Source organism: Natator depressus, chromosome 7, assembly GCF_965152275.1.
Source record: "Natator depressus isolate rNatDep1 chromosome 7, rNatDep2.hap1, whole genome shotgun sequence".
Taxonomy (NCBI): Eukaryota; Metazoa; Chordata; order Testudines; family Cheloniidae; genus Natator; species Natator depressus.
In genome coordinates, this window is record NC_134240.1 from 41,223,792 (window position 1) to 41,250,823 (window position 27,032).

General features: G+C 38.4%; 1 protein-coding gene across 2 annotated transcripts; it reads left to right on the top strand.

Moving 5' to 3' along the window:
• Positions 1-27,032, top strand: ATRIP (ATR interacting protein). 2 transcript variants are annotated; one of them, XM_074958218.1, is made up of 14 exons: positions 1-111; positions 2,349-2,802; positions 7,171-7,253; positions 7,544-7,714; positions 9,759-9,874; positions 11,602-11,762; positions 13,906-14,001; positions 14,885-15,014; positions 17,809-18,525; positions 19,998-20,140; positions 23,630-23,721; positions 24,623-24,706; positions 24,965-25,214; positions 26,359-27,032. In XM_074958218.1, exons 2-14 carry the CDS (start codon positions 2,367-2,369, stop codon positions 26,424-26,426), a joined length of 2,547 nt encoding a protein of 848 aa, XP_074814319.1. In that variant the 5' UTR covers positions 1-111; positions 2,349-2,366; the 3' UTR covers positions 26,427-27,032. The 2 variants fall into 2 exon arrangements, with proteins under 2 accessions (XP_074814319.1, XP_074814320.1); XM_074958219.1 differs by lacking the exon at positions 1-111 and adding an exon at positions 382-600.

Consider the following 27,032-nt stretch of genomic DNA (forward strand, 5'->3'; position numbering starts at 1 on the left):
GTGCGGGGGAGCGCACCCCATTGGGAAGGCCGCGATGCCGGGACCGCAGCGGTGAGGCGGAGCCTCGTTCCTGGCCCGCGTGTGAGCGGCGATCAAGCGGAAGCCCTCGCGGTAACGGGCCCGCCTGTCGCCCTGCGGGGCAGGGTGTTTTCCTGGACAGGGGCTGCCTTGAGGAGGCAGTGCGGGCAGCTGGGATCGGAGAGGGCTAGACCCGCGCTGCGGGGGGAGTGTGCTCGGAGCTCCTGCTCCCGAGACTGTCCGGGGTGGGAGCCACAAACCGCCTGGCCCGGGGGTGCGAGGGGCGGGGCTGTGCGCACAGGTACATCGGGAGACCGTGCAAGCTACGGTCAGCTCTGCTCGCTGTTCAGGAGGGTCCCATCCCGCCAGCGTGTCCGAGGAAGAGCTGTAGGACAAGAGCCCGGAGTGGTCATAGAGGATCTGATCCTTAAATATGGACAGACGGACTCCAGGGCCCAGCCTGGCTTTTGCTTCCCCAGTTGGCTTGTTTTGGCATCCGTCAGACCTGCAGGAGTGTTTCTGTTTGGTTTGTCTCCTGTGGCGCCAGAGCGAACTCCGGCTGGAGATAATGCATCAACCAGAGTTCGTTCAAAACCAGTGATTGTGGTTAGAAATATATTGCTTATGGCGACAGGTGTCTTCTTAATTTTTTCCTGAATTACTTTTATCTGCCCAGTTAACTTTTCTGTGTAATGTAACTGAATCGAGTGATGCACCTTCACTGCCCTGCATTAGAGAATTTAACATAATCTTGATATGATGTGGTTTGTGTTAATGTAAAAGCAATCCAGAAAATATCAAAGCAAAACTGATGTCTTTCTTATATGAGTAGTACTTTATTTTCAAATAGTAGAAATCAGAGATGTTAAAGACCTTTTAGGTTATCTACTTGAAAATACTCCTGTCTATAGTGGTGGGCTTGTGGTTTTTGGGGGGAGGAGTGGTACTTTTGAATGTCCCAAACAGAATGAGGTTTCTAACATTTCCTTTGGGAGAACCAATTTCATAGTTTTATAGAAATATTTTTTGATACTCAGACTAATTTTGTACTACTTTATTTAATGAGACACTGGAGAATGACTTAGGCCCCTAGCTTTTAGAAACCCTTTAAAGAACATCTGATGATTATGGCTTGTCTACAGTTAAAATGCTGCACCGCTGTAGTGTTTCAGTGAAGACACTATTTGCATCAACTGGAGGGCTTTTCCTGTTGACATACGTACTCTGCCTCCTTGAGAGGTAGTAACAAGGTTGACAGGAGACTTAATCCCTTGACCTAGTGCTGTCTACGCCATGGGTTAGGTTGGTTTAACCGTGTCACTCAGGTTTGTGGATTTTTCACACCTCTGTGCGATGTAGTTATACTGACCTAATTTCCTACTGTAGATCAGGCCTTAGAGTTAAATGTTGCTTTCTAAAACAGATCGTGGCAGGACTGGCAGAAGTCTGTACCACTTGATGTATGTCATATATGGGTACTTTGATGCCAAGGGGACAACTATCAAGAAACTAAATATCTTTAGTGTGTTCTAAACTTTAAAATCAGAGTAATCTCCAGATAGTATTTTACTATGCATATGTCAGAAAGCTGCTTTTCTAATTGGGGTAATTAAAATAAAACTGTAATGGTGTTATCAGGCATTCTTTTGTTCAAAATGTTAGCCGATCCTATGTATCAGCTAGTCAAATTTGACACGAGATTGCTTTAGAATCTAATGCCACTTCAAAAAATATGTTGCTGTTTTTAAGCTTACTGTGACAGTTTTATGTTCTTGTTTAGCTTATACAGAGACTCTAAAAATAAGATCATGTTGTGTCTTGCTCTTGGAAAACATGAAGAGCAGAATTTCAAGGGCATGCAGCCTTCTGTAGGAAGAAAGAACCGGGGCATGTCTCCTCCTTTTTGTGGCCTCCTCCAGAGCTGTTTTTCAAAGGGTGTTTGGCCCTTTCGATTCATGGATAGTTTCCTCTTGGTTAAATTTCCATGGTGTTAAGTAATATTCTGTAGAATGACATTATTCTTATGGATGTAAACAAAACTACAGTTGTTTCTTTTGTTCATTTCTGATGGCATGAAAAACATATGTTTCTATGTTGCTCTACCTTAAATGATCCAAAATCGCTTTCTAAATGGATGGGAAGCTCTGGAGTTTGCAACATCATTTCATCTTTTCCAGTCAGTTAGTGAGGGACTGTGCTGGTCCCAGATCACTGTGTGGTAGCACACTTGTTTCTTCATATGGTCAATTGTTTGTATTTTGTGGAATAAATTTAATTGGGAAAAAGGTCCTTTGAGCATTAAAATGTAATGTTTTTGTTTTGTTTCATAGGGTAAATATTTATACAGAATGTCGGTGAACTCATTATTTGGGAATAAGAAGAGAAATAGCTCCATATTATATGGTGTGGATCAGGCACAGATTATGGCTTCGTCTTCTGTTTATCGAGAATCCACTAGTCGAGGATGTGTCGGGAACCACGGAGATGGCTTTCCCCCAAACAAGCGTTACAAAAGCTTTGAGTCAAAGTCCAAACAAACAGAAGATCCTTTTGGAGACAATGATGACTTCACAGCTGACGACTTGGAAGAAATAGATATAATTGCCTCACAGGCTTTATCACAAGTTCTAGACTCAAATACTCATTCTAGAACAACACACATCCAGAAACCTGAGCAGAATGCTAGACCATCCTTAACCCCAAACAACACCAATCAAAAGTCTTTGAATATTGAACAATGGAGTGTTGCCTCTAGTGCAGAAAAAGATATGAAAGACCAGTTCGGTATGTGTAGTCTTGGAATATGGGACTATAATTGGGGATGGGAATGCCTTGATGTCTCCTTATTTTCCAGATCTGGGGATTGACATGCTGAACTTGTTCTTCCTAGAAAAATGTCTAAAGTAATTATCTTTTGAATAGATTCTTTAATCTCAGCCCCAAAGTAAATTTCACTGTTGCTGAAATGTTCATTTATGTTCTTGAAGCTATCTTGAGTTACCAGAAGTAGTGGGGGAAAATGTTCTAATCATCAGGGGAATCTTAATATTTGGATAACTTAACTGTCAAGAGTTGGTATGTACATCTAATGATATGCCTTAAAGAACTAGTTATAGAGCTTGGCAAATAGTATGACTACATGTGATAAAATAGCATTAAGTAAGAAGTACTCAGAAGCTGTGCTCCAAATATTTGTAGGTGTAATCATTTGGAAAGATCACACTTTGATATGATAGCACTGTTTTTTGTGTGTGTGCAACGCCTTATTCTAAGGAAAGTAAGTCAATTTAGCAAGCTTTAACTTAGTGTCACAATGGCTCTGAACCAGGTGCTACTGTAAGGGGAAGTAGCTTGCTGATGGACAAGCAGCAAATGTGAGGCAGAAATGGAATTAGAATACCTGGCTTCCCAGACTTCAGTTCTAACCACTAGGCTACACGTGATTGTGTGATATCTGTCATACGCACAAGTGATTTTTAAATTCCCTTTTGGGAGAGAAGGGAAGGTGACCTGTTCATAAATATCATGCAACAAACTTAAATCCTCTGAATGGGTGGGATCTTCTACTCATTGTAAATGCTGATCAATAACTTTTTCTGGCCAAAACAAACCTCAGTTGTTATCTGCACTACTGTTTATAACATTTGTAATATTAATGAGAATCTACTAGTGGTCTAAGCACTGGTTATGAAATACCTCACTTCCCTGGAACATTACTTTTAAATCCTAGCAGGGTTTAAATCGGGTTTAAATAGGGTTTAAATCAGCTCTACACCTTTCAGAGTACGTAAATTGAATTTTGTGTGACTTGATTGAATATGGAGTCTTTCAGATAAGACAGGAATATCCATGTTCCTGACTCTTTGGCCAGTATGTGGAAGGTCCCGGAGCATTTGTGAGAGTAGAAGTTTACCCGTGCCCTGGCCAAAATGCTCCCTCTCTTCCCATTCCCGCCCCCAGAAATCTGTACAGCATGCTGAATGTGGCTGTGTTTCATCGGTGATACATGCATAGTTTACATAGCACCTTACAAACAGAAGAAAAATATCTCAGGTATGAGTGCCTGCCAGTTGACTCCTAGTAAGCTGTAATGGAAAAGAAAAAAATTTAATTGTTAGGAATTTAGCCTTAACTGGTTAGTGTTTGAATTTATAAAAGCTAAATAGATCCTTAACCCTGAAGCTTCTGTTTTGTAGGCAAAACTCTGGGCTGGTGCGTGGAGATAGCCACAAATTCAGAGCCCAGGTTTATGCCAGTTTAATATTTGATGGGTGGGCACTGGAGAATACCTGGTGTTCTGAGCTCATTGCTTATCTATGATAACAATGTGTACGCTTAAAGGACACTTTCTATTGAATTTGGCTTAAAATCTAAGTGGCTTGTGTGAGAATGGAGAAAAGAATCTTCTACAAACTTAAGACCAATAGAAGCGATTGCATACGTTAAATCCAGTAGTGTTTATAATCCAAACAAGTCAAAGTGGATAAGAACCTAAAAGAAAAATAGAATCCAGGTTTTTTTTGTTTATTTTTTAAGTCAGCTTTCATGGAGGAAGAATTCAAAAAGTAAATAATCAAGATAAATATCAAAAAGTAAACTAGATGTTTAAATTCTTCTAATTTCATAGTTCCCAAGGCCAGAAGTGACCATTGTGATCATCTAGTCCAGGGGTGGGCAAACCTTTTGGCCCAAGGGCCACATCTGCGTATAGAAATAGTATGGCGGGCCATGAATGTTCATGAAATGGGGGTTGGGCTGTGGGGGGGGGTGAGGGCCAGAAATTAGGAGGTCAGAGTGCAGGAGGGGGCTCCAGGCTGGGGTGGGGGTGGGGTGCAGGGAGGGTGAGGGCTCCAGCTGGGGGTGCAGGCTCCAGGGTAGGGCTGAGGATGAGGGGTAGGAGGGTGCTCTGGGCTGGGACCGAGGAGTTTGGAGGGCGGGAGGGGGATCTGGGCTGGAACAGAGGCATAGGGGGGCGAGGGCTCTGGCTGGGGGTGCAGGCTCTGGGGTGGGGCTGTGGATGAGGGCTTTGGGGTTCTAGAGGGTGCTTTGAGCTGGGACCAAGGGGTTTGGAGGGTGGGAGGTGGATCAAGGCTGGGGCAGGGGTTGGGGTCGGAGGGGCGCGCTCAGGGATGCAGGTTTCGGGCGGTGCTTACCTCAAGTGGTTCCCGGAAGCAGCGGCATAGCCCCTCTCTGGCTCCTATGCAGAGGCATGGGCAGGTGGCTCTGCTGCTTGCTACCCTGTCTGCAGGCACCGCCCCTGCAGCTCCCATTGGCCACAGTTCCTGGCCAATGAGCTGTGGGGGTGGTGCTTGGGGCAGGGGCAGTGTGTGGAGCAGACCCCCCTGGCTGCCCCTACGTGTAGGAGCTGGAGTGGGGCCATGCTGCTGCTTTCTGGAGCCACATGGAGTGGCCCCCGACCCTGCTCCCTGGTTTGAGCGCCGGAGTGGGGCAAGCCCCAGACCCCGCTCCCCCATGGGAGCTCAAGGGCTGGATTAAAATGGCTGGTGGGCTGGATCCGGCCTGCAGGCCATAGTTTGCGCATCCCTGATCTAGTCTAACCTCCTGTATAAAACAAACCATAGAACTTCCCCAAAATAATTTCTACAGCATATCTTTTAGAAAAATATGCAATTTTGATTTAAAAGTTCTTGGTGGTGGAGAATCAACCTGTGGCCAATTATTTCAGTAGTCTAAGGTACTGCAAATAGGGTGGATTGATTTAAATCTTCAAGTGGAAAACCTCAATTTAAATAATTGATTTTAATGAACTTTTCCATTTGTACGTTAGTTATTTTCTATAGAAAGGTGCATTCTTATTGGTTTATAACCATTCAAAGATGTTGATTTACAACTAAGTAGAGCCTTTTCCCCGAGATTTGATACATCTTTTTGCTACCTAGGAGAGTACACTATAGTATACGTTATTTTAAGCAGTGATATACCTTTATATTTTCAGAATCTTCTTTATTAATTGTACATTTTAGTATGGCAGAAAATCAATGATACATTGCTTATTTAGTAGATAATTAACTTTTTGCTCATGATTTGTCAAGCTGAATGAGGATGGTAAATGGAATTTAATTAAACACACAAAACAGCATATACATTTAATTCTTACTAAACCAAACAAGTCCTTAATACACTACATAACCTGTTGTGCCATATTTATAAAGCTTGACCTTGAAAATTTGATGGGTTTTCCCCTAATTTTTTCTTTATGTAGAAAAAAGCACACTTCAACTTAAATTTTTGATAGAGGCTTCTGGATTTAACGTTTTTATTTAAATGTTTTGAGATTATAAGAAGTTTAGGCCTTAACATATTTTGCATTAAATTCAGATTTCATTTTAAACAGGCTTATTTTTTAAAAGAAACACTTCTTATAATTTAAATGACAAAATAAAAATCTTAAATTTTTAAAAACTTGATTTTATCCACCCTCGTTACAAGTTGTTTGCTTTGTTGGGTTTTTTTGTTTGTTTTTTGAGTAAAGAAATCCTAATGGATGGGTTATAGTAAAGTTATTGTGGAAATAGAAGTATCAATTTCCTGACTTGGTGCCAAAATACTAGTATGTATGTGTGTGTGTATGTCTATTGATACTTCTGTTTCCGCAATAACTATATATATATATATAGAGAGAGAGAGGGGCTTGGCAGAATTCTTTTTTTATTTGTTTTATAATTTTCAGTGGATGACATTGATTATTTTAAAGCATTTTTTTTCAATTTTTATCAATTTAATTTTTCACAGTTGTGGGAAACTATGGGGGTGAGGTTAGAGAATTATTTAATGACAGTAGATGTTGACATTCAAAAAGTTAAAGCTTTATAACTATAAAAAAACAAATTGTCAACATCACGTTTCAAACTATACAAAGTAAATATGCTTAAATCAAACTGAGTTCCCAAATAACATTTTTCACACTTTCCCGGTCTGTAAATTTTGATTGACAGAAATATTCTTTCATTAGTTTGCACGTGTATGGTGAAATTGACATTTACTGACATTTACCAATAAAAATATAATCCTTACAAGCTAGAAAATATGTGATGAGTAATAATAAAAAAGTGAGATGTTGAAATGTTATCAATAATAACTTGTTATATGCTTCAAAGTGGAGTTGGTATCAGAATTCCCTCTTTTCACCAGGAAATGGCACTGAAGATATTGGAATTAAAGACACATTTGGATTTGAAGTACTGCAAACACAACATGAAGAAGTTAAGCAAAAGGTTAATTGCCTCTTTTTTTCTTAATCGGCTGGTGTACTGGTTATTATAGCAATTTTTGGTGGTGGTTTAATTTGTGACCTTTGGATTAAGTCCTGTTTAAGGTATCTTTAATCACCTTGGTTAGGATACCTGGATCTGCAGAAGGCCAGTCTGCTTAAAAAACAAATCAGGTTACTCTTCAGGAGAACAACTCTAGGCCAAAATTGTGATTTCTGTTGTTTTTGGCTGAATTGAATCCATAATATCAGTGTTGTAAATCCACACTTCTTAAAGGTATTCTCTGCTTGCAGCTGAAAGAAATACAGGATGAAATCCTTATTAAAAATGGAGAAATTAAAATTTTGCGGGACTCAATGCTGCAGATGGAATGCACTTTGGAGGAACAGAGAAGATCATACATGCTATTGGAAAAGGAAAAAGATCAGACACTAAGTGAAAAAGAAAAGGAGTTCTCCAAAAAGGTAGCGTGTGTGGTTTGTTTTTTGTTTTGTTTTTTCTCCCCCTGTGATAGCTGTCTAACTTCTTATGTGGAAAAGCTCAATTGTTTGTTTGATTCTATTTTGCTTAAGTGACAGTCATTACCTAATCAAGAGAAGGGCACTTAAAGCAAACTTTCCTCTAATTTTTTTATCCAGCGAAGTTACATTCAGGAAAAAATAGGCAACCAAATTATGGGATAACTTCCTCATCGGGGACAGTGGTGATGTTCTTCTAACAAATTATAGGAGTGTTGCACAAGTGGCTTTTGGAAGGACCTGGAACGTTCAAACTAGAATTACAGCCCCGTAACTGAAAACGGAAAGAGCATTGTATCTCTGTTTCTACAGCCGAACTCCAACTTTCTGTCTCTTCAGTTTTCCCCCAAAAGCACTGTGAAAGGTTGCTGCTGCTGCTGCTTACCCCACTGCTCGGGTCCTCTAGTGCAGTCCTCCCTTGAGTAGCAACTAACTACAGTAACCATCATGATGAGTTTGCCTTATTGTACTAATGTTTGGTTGTGTTGTATTGTATCTGATTCTCAGCTGGGATAGCGTACAAATGAACTGAGTGTTTTGGCTTAGGGTGCATTGAGTTAATAACTGTAGTTTTGGTGTAGTAGTATGGTAATCTATATGTAAGCTCGGGAAGGTTGGTGGTAGCTGAGCAAAAGGTGAATTATTAGCATAAACAAGTATCTCCACGGCAAAGCCCTTTTCTTTTGACGCTGACTTGAAAGGGAAGGTTATCTTAAAGCTTCTCAATAGCAGTTGAAACTTTATGCCCTTGTCATTAATAGGTTTGCTCCTTGGTGACTACTTAGAGATTAAGCGTAGGTCTGCACTACCCGCCGGATAGTGATCGATTCCCGAATGCTCTCCCGTCGACTCCGGAACTCCGGCACTGCAAGAGGTGCAAGCAGAGTCGATGGGGGAGCGGCGGCAGTCGACTCACCGGCGTGAAGACGCTGCAGTAAGTCGATCTAGGTATGTCGACTTCAGCTACGCTATTCTCGTAGCTGAAGTTGTGTACCTTACATCGACTCCCCGCCCCAGTGTAGACCAGGGCTAAGAAGATGATTGGTGAGACGCACACACAGAGACTTTAGTTTTATTAAGAGCATGATCAAGATAAGCAAAATCACAGAACTAGAAAAACAAGAATGACAGCAGAATCCACATCATGTATACTCATGAATCTGCAGATCTGTGGGTTCCCCTTAAGATGAGATTTAGCATTAAGGTGGTCACCAACCTGTTATTCCAAGGTCCTTCTGAGAGCTGGGTATGATTCCCTTTTTAGCCACCTATTCCTTACATCCACCTATTTCCAAGACCATATTTGATTAAGTCTTGTCTTTTTGTTTATATTTTCTATTCCTGCTATTTATTTTTGGGACAACTGTTGTAAGCATTTGCACCGATAGGTTGTTCTGTATGCAGTCCTGTTAAGGAAGCCTGGCTAAATAAAACCTTTGCTGTCTAGACAATTTAACCACAAAATATATATATTGTTAACTCTTCTGACCAAGGTTACTTACTAATGCTAACTTGTATTAGGCCTAATGTGGCCTTATGCTAATTATTACTACCAGTAGGCCACAGGCTAAATACTAGGAATCAGACTCACTGCAAAGCCTACTTTAAAATGTTTGTTTCTTTGCTTATTCCTGTATGAATTATAGCATTAGTTTCATTTGCACTAATTTAGCAAACATCTTAACTCTTTCTAAGATAGAAATGATTATTCCTGATCTGAGCTCAAGTCATGCATCAAAGGTCAACAAACTTATGCTGTAACATCCCAATCATTGAAGGTTTTAAAGAATACGTTAGTCAAACACTGTCAGGATGGTTTAAGTATACTTAATTCTGCCACACCACTGGGGGGAGGGAAGCAGGGGATGGAATGGACTAGATGACCTATTGTGGTTCCTTCCAGCCCTCCATTTCTATGATTCTATGTTTGTTACTCTTCCAGTTTATATAGTGTTTAATGCAAAATTACTCACTTATATTCCTCTTTCAGTTACAGTCATTGCAGTCAGAGTTGCAGTTTAAAGATGCTGAAATGAATGAATTGAGAGCAAAACTTCAGAACTGTGAAAGAACTAAGCCTGTTACTCCGTCAGTTACAAATGACAGGTACCAAATAGTTTCGAAAGACAGAAAATTCAAATGTGAATTATTTCATGTATGGAGTTTCATTAAACATTGCAGAGCAACTTCTCTGCTGGCATAACTCGATTGGTGTCAAAGAGCAAAGGTGTTGAAAATTGCAGTGCACTAGCATTCTTTTGTCAAACGCAGCACAAATATCACATGAACAAATAAAGTGTATGAAAATTAGTTTTCCAGGGTATAAAATAACAAAGCTAAAGTCTGAAGTATAAAGCTCTGATTTAGTATCTTTTCATTGTAAAGTTGCTTCTAGCTAAAATGTGTCCTTTACTGTGAATTTTAAAATGTTAGGTTTATTGACATTTGTGTTTCAGGTTTATTCAAAGCATGTTTTGATACAGCTCTAAAAATATTTATTACTCAGATTACAAACTCTTCAGTTTTCCAAGGTCTTTTGTAAGGCCAGAGAGAACTCTTTCACTTAATGCATGGAAAATTTCTTTAATATGAAATGTTTTGAGTTCAAACTTTTACCATAGTGCATGCACTGTTGTCTGTAATCATTTAAAGGTCTAGAAAACATGACCTATGAGGAAAGATTGAAAAAATTGGGTTTGTTTAGTCTGGAAAAGAGAAGACTGAGAGGGGACGTAACAGTTTTCAAGTACATAAAAGGTTGTTACAAGGAGGAGGGAGAAAAATTGTTCTTCTTAATGTCTGAGGATAGGACAAGAAGCAATGGGCTTAAATTGCAGCAAGGGAGGTTTAGGTTGGACATTAGGAAAAACTTCCTAACTGTCAGGGTGGTTAAGCACTGGAATAAATTGCCTAGGGAGGTTGTGGAATTTCCACCACTGGAGATCTTTAAGAGCAGGTTAGACAAAGACCTGTCAGGGATGGTCTAGATAATACTTAGTCCTGCTATGAGTTCAGGGGACTAGACTAGATGACCTCTCGAGGTCCCTTCAAGTCCTATGATTCTATGTTGCAGAAGTTCACCTAACATGGTACCTTTGTCCTCCGTTAGCCTGGGAGGATGTCTCTCTCTTTTTTGCTCTGGCCCCCACCAGTCCCAGACACTTGTATGATGGGATTTTAAAGTTCCCTGTGCCTTGTTTGTTTTTAAATTGAGAGCTGGACCAGGACCCACATGTTTTACCTCTTGGAGCTGCTTGAGGGGGGGGTTACTCTAACTTTAATCGTGTAATATGCTACATGCCTGTACAGCCATAACCGGTGATACAGTGGATTCATAATAGGAAGTTGTAGAGCCCAGAAGATGAGATGCTCTCCTGTGAACTCTTCCACTGTCTTAACAGATTTTTTTTTCTGTTGACCTGCAGTAAGCTGACCTCTTCCCCAACAAAATAAGTTTGACACTTTCAGCCAGAATCCACATCTTGCATTGCCCAAAAAGCTATATATATTTTGAGCTGGATCATGCTCTAGCTAGTTAAGTAATTCAAGTGTAAATAACATACACTAACAGTACTGTAAATACAGGTGGAAACATAGTATGTTCATGTATTTTGTGAAATAACTTGTTTTATGATTTTACAGAGTGTTAGCAAACACTTCAAAATGTGCAATTTTGTCTTTGAATAAATTAGTACATAATGCAATACCTATGACACATCAGAATTCATGGAAACTGATGTGTATTTTAAAAAAAAGTGTGATACTTCTTATTAGTAACATTCAGAAATTAGCCCAAGTAGTCCTTTATCCAAGCATTTGATTTAATCTTTTAGCCCTAAGAAGAGTCCCTCTAGAATTGTAAAATTGGAAGGATGTTCTCTTCAGACTGGAAAAAAATCTTTTCCTACAAAAGAGACTTTCAGCGCTGACATGTCCCTTAAAGTATCCTGTTCTGCAGCAAATTTGCCTGCTGAGACTTCTTTGAACAAGGAGGGTAAGGCACTGTTTTTATAGCATCCAAAAAGTAGCTAGATGTAAAGCTTTGGGTTTTACTGTTGCTTGTATTTGTCTTGTATTGTATGTATGAACAGTTTGTCGGGCCTTCCTTCACTTACCACAATAAAATACTCTGGCTTTCCACTCAAAAATTCTCTTTTCTTCTCCTTTGCAGCTAGTTGTATTAACTCCCTCTGGCTGAAATTTGCTGTAGCCCTCATGGACAGTCTCAGGACCATGAATATTGCTCTCAGGCATGGTCTACACTGGGAGGGGGGATAGATCTAAGTTACACAACTTCAGCAACGTCAGTAACGTAGCTGAAGTCAATGTACTTACTGCGGCGTCTTCACTGTGGTAAGTCAACTGCTGTTGCTCTCCCATCGACTCTGCCTGCGCCTCTCGCCCTGGTGGAGTACCGGAGTCGATGGGAGAGTGCTCGGCGGTCGATTTATGACATCTAGACTAGATGCAATAAATAAATAAATGGACATACCCTCAGTCAACTATGAAACTTCTGTTAGCACTAGTGGGAGTTTTATATTGAAAGGCATGGATTTAAATGTGCACGTTGCATAAAAGTGACGATGCTTTCTGCACTGTCTTAGTTTTTTAGGGAAGACTTGGGTTCTTCATGCACAAGCCTAGTATCCATACTCTATTTGTGCTGTTCCCTATGACCAAAAACCTGGGGAAAATCCATGTTATCTCATATCCCAGATACTTAGTTCTTTCTTCTTGAATAAGTACCTTATTTAACATCTCTTTTTGGATTTTTGGATTAGTACCTCTTGTTGTTTAATAGCCTAATATTTCTTTCGCTTCAAAAAGGAAGGGATGTATGTATTCTGTGTGTTTACTCTCAATGAAGGATTTGGAAGACTGTTTACACAATTATTACTTTTGCATGGATTTGGGGATTAAATACCATTAATAAAATTGTTTCAGTTGCTGGACACTGGAAAAGTACATGACTATTGGAGAACCCTACTTTGAGAAATCTGACTCTGCAAGATTCTCTCAATGAAGTAAATGGAATTACTCATTAGATTCTTTGTGAGAGTAAGGGGTGCAGGATCAGGTCCACACACCCAAACAGTTATTAAAATTTCATGTCTTCTAGAAGGTTGGTAATATGGCAAAAGTCTGCCAAAAGGATGTAATAGTTCATCTATCTCTTAAAAATAAATATTTAAAAAATGATGTAGATAAGTAAAGAATACTTTAAAAGACAATTTGAAGCTGAGAAAACAAAGAACTAAATACAGTGGTGTAAAGTGAAGTAATGCACACGTGGCAGAGTCACAGATTAATGCTAGGAAATGATAAAGCTAAGAAATCTGCTCAGATCTGCAAATGGCCAAACGATCAGCTAACCTTTATAGGAGCAACTATGCTGAATCAGAGCAGTTGTCCATCTAGTCCGGTATCCTGTCACAAACAATGGGCAATACCAGCTGCTTTAGAAGAAAAGTACAAGAAACCTCGCAATAGCTGTGAAGTATAAATACTTACACATCCATTTCAAAACACTGGATCTTTAGCAATTACTGTTACAACACTCAATATTCTTGTTATCCATATAAATGGCTAATATCTTTTTTTGAATCTGGCTAAGGTTTTGGTCTTAATTGTAACTTTGGGCAAGGAGTTCCAGGGATATCTCTGATTACATAGTAAAGCACTTTGACAAGTGGAAAGAACTATAAAAGTGTTAAGTATTGTTGAGGACTGCATGGTCACTCTGAAAATCTAAGTTCACTTATATCCTCACTCCTTGACAACTAATGTTGACTGTCTACTAACTAATTTTTTTTTTCAAAAAATCACTGTGGAATGGTAATGTTGAACTAGCCTATGACTAAACTGTAGAGCAAAGGCACACTTTTTCTGTTGACTTTCTCACTGTCTAGTGCAGAGGGATGAATTATGGTTGCCACATCAGATTAACTCTTGAGACTTGGTTTGAAATAACTGAGTTAAGGCAAAGTAATGTAATTCATAATTACACTTTTTTCTCCAGATACTTACTAGCTATATCACAACTGTTATCTGATTGAATATGCATGTTGATTAAATACAGTTACAAATGTATAAGGAGCTGGTTTTACTACTTGCATGACTTTACCTTTTTGTTTCAGACAGTAAGACCCCGTGTCCTGAAACTGAACTTGTGACGCAAGAAGTGATGGAGAGAAATGTGACTTACAGTTTTGTTCAAAGACAAAACACCCAAGGTAACTCTGTCTTCTTAATTCAGAAATTAGGTGGCACCAGAGCCAGGAGCTGTCTAAGGAACACTGGGTATGCTTCTATTAAACAACGTTATTATGTAGTGTACGAAGTACAATATTATTGTTCAGGAAGGTGGTGATGGAATAATGCTTTCGTTGTTAGGACTGGGATCGTAATCTAGAACTTGTAGGAAGATATTGTTATCCTATGATCCTGTGATCTAACCTCCCTCAAAAAAATATTCACTTTGGCATCAGTGCAAAGATATGGGTTGAAGAATTTCTGTGGTGTAATTATTTGGCCACCTCTTTCTTTGACTCCAAATCAATTGATGTAATGATTGCTTTTACAGTAAGTAGATGTAGAAGAGAGGAAAGAAGAGGTGTGTTGTTTTTTTGTTTTCTTTTGTTTTTTTAATATAAGTACATACAGTAAGAGGATAGCAGCATCTCCAAGCCTTCAATACTAGGAAGCTACCAGTACACTATTTTATTCTGAGGTCAGGGTGGCATTATATCTGTTAACACCTAGTTTGGCTCTTGGATACTGTCCTGGGGGCCAAATAAGTAACTAGATAGAGGAGGTGTGTTACGAGGCCTTTGGCTAAGGCATTTTACTAAATTGAGATGCGATAGGGACTCTATGGATATGTTTCTGTGGTGATGACTATTGACATAAAAATGTAATTCATGTTTGGAGATCTGTTTCCATAATTAAGGTGAAAAAAATATTCCATATAAATCTTAAATTCACATTTTTGTTAGGTGTACCGCAAATACTGTGTAGTCTGTTGGAGTTTAGATTCCTTGTTTCAGTGAGAGCCTTTTAGTTTCACATTTCAATGAATAGAAAAGAACATCCTAAGGCATTTATATATCTTTGCAGGTTCTGTGTTACTAAATGCACTGATGAAACAGCCTATTGCCCCTGGGTCATTACTAGGGCTCTGTCATCTTCTTAGCAGCAACTCTGAAGTGCTACCTGGGTCTGTCTTGCAGCCTAACTTTTTCAACACGTAAGTTTTTAACTGTTAAAGACTGGTAATGGTAATAATTTATTTCTTTACAGGGAGTACATTTACAGTACCTTTGAAGTTTATTTAAATATGAACATGGGACAAAAACCTAAGTGCATAGGCCTTGTAGCATGGCTTACGAGATTGTTTTGCTCATATCTGTTTGCCTAACTGCTTTTTGTAGATCACTTTTCACTTGATGTACCAAAATTATTTTATCCTATGCTTAATTATTCTGGTAAACAATCCTGTGTGTTACTCTTGTTAACAGTGTCTTGCCAAACTTGTTTGCTCACAATCTCTCGATCTTGCTGTGTGATATTTGGGGGTTTTTGTACCTTACAAATGTTTTCTTTGATGTAATTATTCAGAGGTCTCTTAGTACATATAAAATTGAGTGACCATAAAAGTCTTGTCAAATTATGCTTCTAATCAATATTGCTTGTAATGGAGGACATTTATCTAAGAGTCTTCTTTGCACTGCAACTGTCAAAGCAGTTATATAAGTTCTAAAATGTTAATACTATAACTAGATGCCATATAAGTACTTAATGACATATACATTTCCAACTTTAAAGGATCTACAGTAATTCTTTGATGATGTGTATTGTATCTCTGGATATGAAAGGACTGATAATTTTAGATCCAGTTGTATTTTGGGGGCATATCTTGAATTTTTTTTTTTTTACACCTTTTTTGTTTTTTTATCACTCTGACTTCTAATTGTATAGAAATCAATTTCTCCTGTACTGAGATTACCTTCTAAAGTATCTTCATCTTGAATAACTTGCTCTATAAGTATTACTGCTTTGTCTCTTTCCAAATATTGTGTTCCAGGCCACGTTGTCTTCAATACCATAGCCCTAACTATTTACATAAGTAAAGGCTGTGCAACTGATTTCTGTGAGCCACCATTGTTGTTGCTTCCCCCCAGCCTCTCCATTGTTCGTTCTTACCTGCTATGTTTCCTGTGACCGATTTTCTCTCCATTGCATCAGATTTCCTGCACTAACATAATTCTGCCTCTTAGATTGTTTGGAAAATAGGTATTGTTTGTGTTCGTTTAGCCCTTCACTTATGGCTTCTACATATTACAAGATCTTTCTTCGCAGAAATTGTGCTGGATTCCTTTAAATCAATTTGGGCTTTGATTCTTACTGAAACCCTTTGATCAGTTGGTGACTTTCCCTATAACTAAAGCTAACGTAGTCTCGTCAGTAAATGTCTCATTTGTTCCAGGCAGCGAGAGCCTCTTAAACAATTGCGTTGTGATGCTTATCTTCAGTTATTCACTCAGCTCTCCTGTAGCATATGAACTGTTGCTTCTCTCATTTATTTACTTCTACTGAAATGGTAACTGGTGGTGGTTTGTGTGTGTATGCATGTACGTAAAATTAGATAAGGGCATTAAGCATGTATAGCATAAAAGGTTGCTAAGGATTATAGCTCGGATGGATGAAAACCACATGACTCCAATCATATTAATGCTATGATGTGTACCTGGAGGGAAGACTCAGGTTCTTCATGCACAAGCCTAGTATCCATGCTCTATTTGTGCTGTTCCTTATGACCAAAAACCTGGGGAAAATCCATGTTATCTCATATCCCAGATACTTTTTCTGGCTGGTCACCACTTCCACAATAAATAAGACTTTTCCAGGAGTGCTTTCTTACTCCTTGTATAATAGTCCAAACTTCCTCCTCTTCCTTTTAAGAAATTATTTCCATGTTACACTCGTTACTGCAGTGTTTTTTTTAAGGCTCTTCAGTTTTTATACAATTGAAGTATTCTAGCAGCTGAAACCATGTAAATGCTTGTATGAAATTTCAGGTTTCATAGTATGTTAGCATCCATTCCTTTGTCCACCACCTGATCATTCTGAAGAGAGGGATTGACAGTATCATAGTACTTGTATGCATCATCATGTGGTCAGGACAAACTTGGGACAGGAAGTACTGTAGATTTAAAAGTACAAAAATGACTCTCTAAGGTGTATTTTACACTTTAGCAAAACTGTGTGTGTGCAATAATGAAAATGACTAGTTGGTTACATATGTTACCATATCTCCTGAAACCAGGAGACACCTGCATAGAGTTTAAATGTACATTGTTCCTCTGCCAAAGACAAGGGAAATAAATGATCAGTGCAGCCATTTAATTTTACTGAGCTTCATTGGCAATCCTGCTAAATAGTTTATCCAATGAACATTTACCATACTTTTAAAAAAATGTACAATAGAGAGAGAATTATATATAAAATTAAAAACGTATATGCTAATTCCCCACACAATCAGTGAGGAGGAAATGTCTCAAAGTCCCATTGTCAGTGTTAACAGATTAAGGATGCAAATGATAAAACAGTAATAACAGATTTTTTTTTTTTAAATGTACGCCTAAAGTAGTGTAGGAGTAAGGGGTCTTTCAGAATATATTTTCTGTTTTGCAATTTAAATAAAACAGACTTGCATTTATTCACTGTGTAGCTGACTGAGACATTGAAAAATGGCCTTCCAGCAGCAACTCTACTGGGAGGACTAAAGGTAAGGTCAACTGTGAAGTTATGCTGCTTGCATGGTAGGGAAGGATGCTCTAGTAGAGCATTCTTTCTCCCACATGTGCATAAAACAGTGACTTAACTGTCTTATTTTGAAATTGGACATCTTAATACAATTCATTTTTCATATTACATACAGAACAAGAATAGCCAGAGGTTCAAAGGATACGTATGCATGGTCATTTTGCTGCCTTTGGTACATAGCATGTTTTGAACTATTTCATTTTGTTTTGTACTAGAGGATCTACAGGAATATCCAGCATCAGGACAACTTATTCTCAGGATGGAACTCCTTCTTCTCTTGCTGCTTTAAGAGAAGCTCAAAAACTTGCAATAATGGGATTGAACTTGATTGCTATGGATGAAGGATCATCCGAGGGAGACCTGGCAGAAAGTGAGAGTGGACTGTTCCTTCTTAAACGCTTTAAGATCCCAGGTGCAGTGCATCTTCTACCTCTAGTGGAATACCATATCAGTGCATACTGTCAAGCTCTGCAGTTGTCTTCAAAGTCAAGAGACAGTCCTGAAAATCAATCAGTTACTTCTTCTAGAACTAACTCAAGTATAATATCAAGTACCGAGGATTTTAGATCTACTCTGCAAGAGACTACAATTACATCTCTAGGTGTTCTTTATTACTTGGTATATTACAGCTGGGATGTTGTTTATACATTACTATCTTCTGAAGTGAAAAGAGTGTCTGAGATGGAGAAGAACATGGTGTGCAATAATCAATCTGATGATAAAAAAGAAAATTCCAGACCACAAGGCCGAACTGGAGAACTACAAGATGCTGCTAATAATGATCAATCCCAACATTCTTTGTTCAAAAAACTGCTTCAGTTGTTAGCTTTGTCTTCTACAGCAACAGGTTCCCAGACAGACAGTATCGTGAATCAAAGCCTAAAGGTTTTGGTGAAACTAGCTGAGAATTCAACAGTTGAGTTACTAATAAGGTAAAAGACAGCTTGAGAATGTTTTAGAAAATTATTCCATGCCTTTTGTTTTACGTTCCCAAACAGTTCCTATTTTCCTCCGCAAAACTGTGATTCACACAGATTTCAGCAAAATGTGGTATGTACGTGAGAGGATCACAGATTCCTCTCTGCTACTGCCTCTAATAGCAACTGAGGATACACCAGTGCCTCCGTTACTCATGAACATGATAGGTTCCCACAAGCAGTAAAGCTGAACTGATTCTGCTAAGCTTACACTTCACAGCTGCTGTTGCCCCAGTGGGAAATTATCCCATCTGTCACTGGCAAGTGAGAATTTTTCAAGCCTTTGTCATAGTCATAATACCCCTAAACGTGTTCCGTTATATGATCAGAGTCACTGGTAAGTATGTACAGAACGCAGACATCTTGCTATGTGGTTTGTGAACAAAATCTCACTTAATAAATGAGTAAACCTCTAAAATAGATTTGGACCTGCAAGTGATTGTTTGGATAACTGCAGGTTCAGTTTTAGAGGGTGGATTTAGAGGCCCCTTTGAAAATGTACCTCAGTGAGTTTATTTACTTGGAGTGTTTTTCTTTCATCTGACAAATAGCTTTTCTCCTAAATTTGAGGAATAGCTGCATAGCAGACCTGTGTTTTATCTGGTGTGACAGTGTCGGGCCAGATGGCTATAGGAGAGTAATAGAAGGCAGATATATGAGCCCCAGGCTAAGTAGGTCCCTTTTCCCTGGGTACTGTAACAGGGAAGGTTCCAGAACAATCAGGAACCTTCTGGAGACAATTAAGACAGGCTGATTAGAACACCTGCAGCCAATCAAGAAGCTGCTAGAATCAATTAAGGCAGGTTAATCAGGGCACCTGGGTTTTAAAAAGGAGCTCACTTCAGTTTGTGGTGTGCGTGTGAGGAGCTGGGAGCAAGAGGCACTAGGAGCTGAGAGTGAGAACGTGGACTGTTGGAGGACTGAGGTGCACAAGCATTATCAGACACCAGGAGGAAGGTCCTATGGTGAGGATAAAGAAGGTGTTGGGAGAAGGCCAAGGGGAAGTAGCCCAGGGAGTTGTAGCTGTCGCACAGCTGTTCCAGGAGGCACTCTAGACAGCTGCATTCCACAGGGCCCTGGGCTGGAACCCGGAGTAGAGGGTGGGCCCGGGATCCTCCCAACTCCTGGTCAGACACAGGAGGAGTCGACCTGGACTGTGGGTTCAGAAAAACGGCCAAGCTGAGGGCTGCCGTGAAGCTCCAAGGCGAGCAAATCCACCAATAAGTGCAAGACCCACCAAGGTAGAGCAGGAACTTCGTCACACTGGTTAGAGCAGTGGTGGGCAACCTGCGGCCCGTGGACTGCAGGTTGCCCACCACTGGGGCTACAGTCTCATGTCCACATTAGCGTTTAAAATCCTGAGTAAAATGACTTGCTTCCTAAAGTCGTTGTGTTTCCAATTCCTAACTCTGATTTCCTTTTAAAAGTTTTTGGCACTTGCTAACTAGCCAGATGCTGCTTCGCTGTGTGTGTCCTGAGACCCCTTTGTCTGCTGTCCATCTGACTGTGCGGCTGTTGGCCATGCTTATTCATCACAAGAAGCTAGCTGCTCAACTTTGTTGTCATTCAGGTAGGAGAGAAATTACTTATCTTTATCATCATTCTTAAACATCCTATTTATGAAGCTTAGTTGAAAATATTTTTATAGGTGTGAATTATGGGTGTTTACATAAGTCTTACGCCAGTTCTTAACTTAGAAAAGCAAACTATGCAGTATTATCTGAGAACTGGCCAGCTGGTGCTAGTTTTCAACAATCTGAAATTTTAATAACCATGTGGATTTCTCTTGGCTATTTTCCAGGTCTACTTTCAAGGTGTTGAAAGTTTAATATGGAAAAGTGCTACTGAGAAGTAAAAATCAATTTCCCTCTAATTGGTACCTGACCTTAAATGACTTTGTTGGTCTCTGGGGCTTTGGGACTCTAGACACATCACAAATGTCAAGTAGAAGGTCTTTTTCTAAGAGTCTACCTGATGGTGGGATTCTGAATAGCAGTTCCCCAAAGCCACGTAAATTAACTATTGAAAACTACAACATACATATATGGTCTAGTGCAGAATGTACTGAATTAGTATTTCTGATGTAATGCTTAGTAAAGGTAGCTGCATCAGAGTGAACTGATTTAAATGACTGATTTTAATCATGATTAAAACCAAGCAGGAAACCTTGGTTTAATCTATTTTTAATTGTGTTTTGCATTGATATATATATATATATTTTTCCCAAAGAAAAGTTTATTCTCGTTGATTGGTAACCATTAAAACATACTGATTTGCAACTAAATGTAGCCCTTATGATAAATTAGGTGCTTTTTTCCTAACTAGGAGGTTGCACTATATCTATACACATTTATTTAAGCAATTATGTAGCTTAACTTAAATTTACTCAGATTCTTAATTTTTCCATCTTTTATTATGTTAGAAAATTGGTGAACGATATATTTCTTATTTACAAGATGGCTACTTCTTTACTTCCAATTTTGATCAAGCTCTATTTGGATGGAAGTTCAAATTCCATTCAAAATGCACAAACAACATTTTAATGTTTTTTATTAAAGTGATCGTTAATGTGCTGGATACATAAGAAAAATGTTTATCAAAGCATTATTTTCATTTAAAACTAACTCATGTATTAAACAAAGGAATTATTGTCTGTAGTTAGTGAATTGAACTGATTGTTTCTTGTCTCCATGTCCTTCAAGATATTAGAACTAGTATCACACACCTAGTTTGTATTGATGGATTGGAAGAGGGAAAACAAGCTTTCCTGTTTTTCAACTCCTAGTTGATTTCTTACCTTTGAATGAACTAGTCATTACACTGAACTAGTTTAATAAACTGAAATGAAGAAAATATTCTCTCTGCACCTGCAGAAGAGGCTACTTCTGTCAAAAGCTGATTTAGCACTTCAACAAACTCTGATTCCAGGTGCTTAGCCAGTAACTTTCACCAGTTTAGTGGCTTGACTTTTTTTTTAAATTCAGCAGCAAACATATACTGCTTAACATTTATATTTATATTTCATTTAAACTATTGTAATAGAATTATAGTAAGCTTAAGTGTTAGCAGATTGTCAATTTCAATTTTTTTTAATTGTAGATTTTTATCCACCCTTAAGTCTAGCTTTGGACTAGAATTAATGGAACTGCTGGCTTGGTGAGCAATTTGTAATGGACTAGCTAAAAAGGCAACAGACAAATAATGAACATCCTTGGTTTGACTCAAAATGAAGCTGGCTCTTAAAACCCCACATCTTAGAAAAGGGAGATTGACCAACAGCCAATTTATTGGTAAAATGATACCTTCCTCCCTTTTATAATATTAAAAGAAAGGTTCAATCTAGAAATGGAGTGACAGTATATCCAGATTAAACACGCCATCTTCCTTCAGGTTGACCCCAATGCATGCACTGCCCAAGGCCCACCCAAACTGCTTTCATTTCTTCAAATATTACCCAGAAAAATTAAACACAATTCCCTTTTTAAAAAAAAAAAAAAAAAAAAAAGGACGGGTGTGGGGGAGGGTGGAACTAGGCCAGTTATTCTCTGCTAACCAATGGAAGCAGGTTTAACCAATGCTCAGAACTGCTTCTTAGACCTCCAGTTAAGATTAATCTATCAGAAAATCATGGAAGATGCAGTGGATCCCTGTCGGATTGTTCAAAACGGGTGATATTAAGTTAGACAATTGTTGATACTGTGATTCATCAGGTGTTAATTTAGCTCATATGCTCCGGCAATGTTCTTACACTTACATGTTTTGGGCAGAATTTTAATTAGAGATAAGTTTTTCCTGTCAAAATTGTTACAATACCTAATGGGTATTAATTGGCAGCTGAATAAATATGAAAAACTTGATTCAGCAGAGCATTAATAATTCTTAAAAGACTAGTGCTGCAAAAATGGAAATCCAAAAAGCAACCAACAGTTGAGGATTGGCAGAAAGACATCATAAGCTTGACTATGATGGAAATACCACAACAAAAATACCCCTCCATCCCCAAAATTGTCAGATATGGGATGCTTTCCTGGAATTATCTGAGTGATCCTATTAAATGTGTGCCCCCCTCGTCTCCACCTCTTTTCTGCCTACTTCCTTTCCTTGTCTTCTCTTCCCCCTCCTCTGAAGTTTTGTTTGTTCTTCTAATATTTTTTTCAGTTTCTCTGTACATTAAAAAGAATAAGGCAGAATACGATTGTTAAACAAATTTGATTTTTATAAAGACATGTTGTTTGCAAACTGTGTAATACAAATAATTTATTTATATTTTAACTGTTCCTATTATATATAAACAAATCTTTCAAGTATAGGTTAAGGTAAGATAGCAAATGATTAACACATCATGAGAAGTTTATATTATGGGGGGTGTGTACTAAAAAAAAAAAAACCTGTCAAACACTTATCCCAGTCACTAGACCCTCCATTATCTGTCCTGATAGATAAATGCCTATGTAACTCATCCTCGGCAAACTATGAAGAAGTCCTCAAGAACTTAATTATCTTTACAGCAACTGTGATTCTTAGAGATTTTCTGTCCTATATGAATTCCACTCTTGATGTACATGTGCCAGAGATGGGAATCTTTTGGCCCATGCCTGCGCCTTAATTTTCCTTGCTCTATGCTTGGGTATAAAAGGATGGAGAGAGGCCAACTCCTTATCTTCCATAATGAAGAATGAACTGCTAGCAGTGTCCTTTGCGTAGCTCCAAGTTCCAGGACCTATTCCAACATTTTAATTTATCTAGGTATTTATGGTCCCTTCACCATAGTGTCAGAGTGCCTCGCAATCTTTATCCTTACAGCACCCACATGAGGTAGGGAAGTATTATCCCCAACCCATTTTATAGATGATGATCAGAGGCACAGAGAGAGTAAGTGATTTGTCCAGGGTTGCACAGGAATTGAACCCAAGTCTCATGAATCCCAGCCCACAAGTACCCATGAGCACCCAAACCACTGGGCTATCCTCCCTCACCAGGGGAAAAGATATTTGTATCAACAAACAAACTAAACTACTTAATAGAAGAATTAATGAAATTTGTTTAAATATAATTTCAGAAACCTGTCTTCTTCTTGCACTGTACATGTATATTACTTCAAGACCAGATAAATCTGCATCTGAAATGCTTTGGCTTCAGCTGGAACAAGAGGTAAACAAAGACTTTCTTTTCACATGTGCTTGCTTGTTGTTTCCTGATAATGGAGAGAGTGTCCCGTACTGCCCAAAAGTCAGCCTTGTAGCTGATTTGGTTGTGACATTGAAGTTATCTGCTCTGGTATTAAGAAATGAAACTTCTGTTTTCAGGAAGAGCTATTTGAAATTTTTAATTAAGCTGTAACTATTTTTACAGCTGTACTCAGCCATGTTCTTGTGGACTATTAGTATGAGTAGGAAAGTTTTATTATGCGATTATATATAATAGAATCAGTCTGTTCCAGACAAACAGTTCTCCAACCAGAAAAGTGAAAAACAAACTTGTTCATAATAATACAAGTACTAATACGGAAAAGCTGGCCTCCGATTTGTTGCTGTAGCACTTCTGTACTGACGTACAGTAATGGCTTGCTATGTAGGCTACTGTCCTTTGTTCCTTTAGCATTGTAAATTCTTGGCATTTATTTGAGTTAAAACAGTCAACTTTGAGTCCTGTTCTTAAACTTCAGCATGACCTTACTTATTTTTTGATTGTGCTGCTGTCAGTGTAACTTTAACATTAATTTTCAAGGAAGCTGGGGTTTGGGTTTTTTGCGCTGTGAAGATTGAATATATTCTATTTTACCACTACCTACAAACACTGGCACCCTTTATCTCCAGTGTTGGAGAGGTTTTGCTTGCTAGTCAGAAGGAGGATCAAAATGTAAAGTAGCATTGGAAAACTGTTATGTTAGATTTGTGCAAAACATCTACACAATGTTAGTTATAAAAAACTCAGGAATCCTTGAAACTAGTAATGAAATGCCATTTCCACTTTATTTGCAGCATAATCGTGTTTGCTTAATCTCCAGAATCCTAGTTCTCAGTGTAATGCAATCTGCATGTTTTTATATTAGACTGTTAGATTCCTGACTAAGTGTGTGTGCTGCTCCAGTCCATCAATTTTACTACTTGGTACAGATTGCCAGTGCAGCCTCGAGGTATGTAACTAGAGCTGTTTAATTAAACATACTAAAGAAGACACATTCCACTTAACATTGTTATAGTAACAACATACATTGTGATTTAGGAGTGTTTAAAAGATGCCTTCTAATATGAAGCTTGAATTTCTCTGCTAGACTGTGCCCTGAAACTTGGACACTTGCTATGACTGACTCCAGTAAAAGTCATAACAAAATAACAGAAAAACAAAATTACCTATTAGAAAACAATCTCCTATATGACTCTTTCTTCTGCAGGTAGTCAAGGCGCTTATTATAATGTTGCATAGACAATGGGTGAAGGTTAGAAGATCTGAGAGCAACTTGAGTGCGTATAGAGAACGAATTATTCAGTTTTTACGGGACACTGTTTTGCTCTTACATAGTCTATCTCAAAAAGATAAACTGTTTCATGAACATTGCCTGGAAGTTCTCCATCAATATGATGAAGCCATGCCTGGTGTCAGAGCCATCCTCAAAAAAACTCCAAATTTGAAGGCCTCTGAAGGTAAGGTCCTGGCTGAAACTAAAGGTGGTTGGTGTGTTTTTTTTTTTGTTTTTTTTTTAAATCAAATGCACAAAACCCATTCTTACTATCTTACCATTCTCAAGAGCAACTTTTCATGGTTTTTATTGCTGCTTGAATTTGGGGTAGGGTTTAGTAAGAAGATCCAATTATTTGCCTTCCTGCAGAATGCTGCCTATGACTCCAGCATGTTTTACTGGCCTTACATAAACCTCTGTGTTCAAAGATAGATGTAGTTCTTAATGAATCTGTCCCTCAGCAGACACCAAATAATGAATTCTACTTAAATTTTGAATGTACATCTTGTAACTGATGCTGACATCAGTTGCCTCCCATGTTAGGATCTAGAAATCCACTGAACTAGTAGTTATGCCACAATATTGAAATTATCTGCTGCTGGATCTCAGTGCCTGCTTCATCAATTTCACACTCTTCTCTTCAGGATTGCTTTCTTGCACTTAGGACCGCAGAGCATGCAGGCTTTCTTGAAGCCAATATCATCTCCTCTGCCATTGCTGAACAGTTGTCTGCATATTCCTGCTCCTTAATATCCATTCTTACCAAATGAGAAGTGCTCATTTTCACGAGCTTACATAGTGGAAATGTTGAAGTTCTTTCTACATTTCCATGTAACACAATGTTGTTTCTCTGCTGCCAGGGTAGTGGCTTTTTGAAGGTGTAACTGTTTTATTTTGTAAACTATGAAAATTAACCCTAAAATACTGTACATACTATAAATAGGTACTATTTTCAACAGGTAGCTAACATTTGGAAACACTCAGCTAAATTTAAGGGGCTTTTTGAAGCGGTTCTTGCCTCAGGTTGGGTTTCAAAATGTTTTTGTGAAGTAAAAGTTCATCGAACACAAACACACACGTTAACAGAATACTTCACTGGATCAATCATTCTGAACTCTGTCAGGATAGCAGTCTTTTAAAAGGTGTTCTTGGTAGGGGGCTGGAGTGGGAGGAGGGGACTTCTGGAGCACAGTATTATTGTTTCCTTTAATACATAATGCTCATTTGTGTTCTTAACCAAAATTAATATGTTTAAATACATTAACTGAGGAATCTGATGTGTAAAATTAAGTTCTGACATTCATTTGTAAAATAATATTCTGTTTCAGAGCTGGCTTTGGATGAGTTGTATCCTCCTGAGCCAGAAGTAGATGATCAAGAAATGGACTGCAGCTAGTAATTCAGCAATAATCCACCCCCATCTGAATTCTTGTTACTTAGCTTTGTTACCAATATACATGTGTGAAATATAACCTGTGTGTGGTAAACTTTTAAATTAATGGTGTGCTAAAGATTAATTACTGTCACTTAAGTGTAGCATGACTCAAATATAAAAGTTTGAAGTTTTTTTGACTATTTTACTTAATTGCCAGCTAAATTTAGCATAATGTATTTTGATATCAAAAATCTTTGATACTAAGAAGAGAATTAAACTTAAATCTTGTTTTATTATGTATTTTTGCAGTGTGAAAATACTTAACTTATAAGAGACATGGAACTAAACTTGGCACAAACATGCTGTGAATGAAGTGAAAACTTCAAACTGTCACAACACTTTCCAATTAACTGTAATTAAGTCTTTATGGTGTTGAATGTACTGAGTCTCAAGATCATTGTAACTTTACCATGCAAGACTTTTTTTTAAAAGTGTGGTTTTTTTCATATGCTATTTTTATTCAATGTTTTGTCTAAATGACTGCATTTTGTGTTTGACAGACTTCAAGAATTTGCTCATTCTGATAATGGTAGTGACTTTAGTACTCTGATTTTAAAATATATGTAT

What these genes read in the sequence shown, in the direction of transcription:
- ATRIP (XM_074958218.1), top strand. Translation starts at nt 2,367, where the DNA reads ATGTCGGTGAACTCATTATTTGGGAATAAGAAGAGAAATAGCTCCATA. An exon ending in AGATATGAAAGACCAGTTCG is followed by an intron (nt 2,803 to 7,170) that starts GTATGTGTAGTC and finishes TCTTTTCACCAG; the next exon opens with GAAATGGCACTGAAGATATT. An exon ending in CAGCCTAACTTTTTCAACAC is followed by an intron (nt 15,015 to 17,808) that starts GTAAGTTTTTAA and finishes GTTTTGTACTAG; the next exon opens with AGGATCTACAGGAATATCCA.